Below are 970 nucleotides of genomic sequence, written 5' to 3'. Positions count from 1 at the left end.
CCTGCAAGCCATGACTTGGCGTTTGTTTCCCTCCAGGAAAAGCCACACAAGTGCAACCAGTGCGGCAAAGCCTTTAACCGGAGCTCGACCCTGAACACACACACGCGAATACACGCCGGCTACAAACCTTTTGTCTGTGAATTTTGCGGCAAAGGATTTCACCAGAAAGGTACCAGTTTCCGGCGCTCTCTCTCTTGCCCGGGGCCCCCCTAGGGAGAGGTCAAGCGTCGGGAAGATTTGTGACAGGGGGTGCGTGGGGAAGAGTTGATTTTGGTTTTGATTCCTGTTATTAGAGATTTAGGTTAATTGTAAGTATCGCTAGCCCCTACGGCATTTCCTATGGCACGGTCCACGGAACGGGACAAGGCTTTCATTTTCGGGGGAGCGCTGGGCAGCCTTTCCGTGGGCAGTATTTCCCTGGGCAGCCTTTCCCTGGGCAGCGACCCCTTTCCACGCACCACAACGCGCAGCTTTCAGCGGAGTTCGGCAAACGAGTCCACCGCCTTTTTTCCCCCCTCCGACTGCAAGAGTTTGGTTAGTTTTTCTCCTCGTGATGCTGCGAAGGCTAAACCCAGGGGTCTTATTTCTGGATTTGATGTGATTTTGGTTTTTGGAGGTGATTTGGTTTATTCGATTCCCTTCTCGTCTGTCAAAAGAACAGCCGCGGGGAGCATGGGAAGAAGGCGGGAGTTTGCTAAGAGATCGACAGTAATTTTCGGCTAAACCCGAGCTCTGGGAATGGGACAGGGTTTGGGGCTTTTTTTGTTTGTTTGTTTGTTTGTTTCCTCCTCTTTGCAGAGTCCAGTTCTCAGCCCTTTGCCCTTCTGGTCTCGTTCCCAGGCAATTACAAAAACCACAAGCTGACTCACAGCGGGGAGAAGCAGTTCAAGTGCAATATCTGCAACAAGGCTTTCCACCAGGTTTACAACCTGACCTTCCACATGCACACCCACAACGACAAGAAGCCCTT

At 51.8% G+C, this 970-nt stretch overlaps 1 protein-coding gene across 1 annotated transcript in view; it reads left to right on the top strand.

The window, feature by feature from the left end:
• Positions 1-964, top strand: part of FEZF1 (FEZ family zinc finger 1) — a gene marked incomplete at its 3' end in the record, with an annotated part of 2,418 nt that extends 1,454 nt beyond the window's left edge. The window contains exons 3-4 of the mRNA XM_010143050.1: positions 37-169; positions 841-964. Of these exons, the coding sequence (XP_010141352.1) occupies positions 37-169; positions 841-964 (257 nt within the window). The remainder of the gene's footprint in view (positions 1-36; positions 170-840) is intronic.
• Positions 965-970: the final 6 nt, after the last annotated feature.

The sequence above is a fragment of the Buceros rhinoceros genome, unplaced genomic scaffold, assembly GCF_000710305.1.
Source record: "Buceros rhinoceros silvestris isolate BGI_N320 unplaced genomic scaffold, ASM71030v1 scaffold40929, whole genome shotgun sequence".
Lineage (NCBI taxonomy): Eukaryota > Metazoa > Chordata > Aves > Bucerotiformes > Bucerotidae > Buceros > Buceros rhinoceros.
The sequence above is the reverse complement of the archived record's forward strand: the minus strand, read 5'-3'. Positions and strand labels throughout refer to the sequence as shown.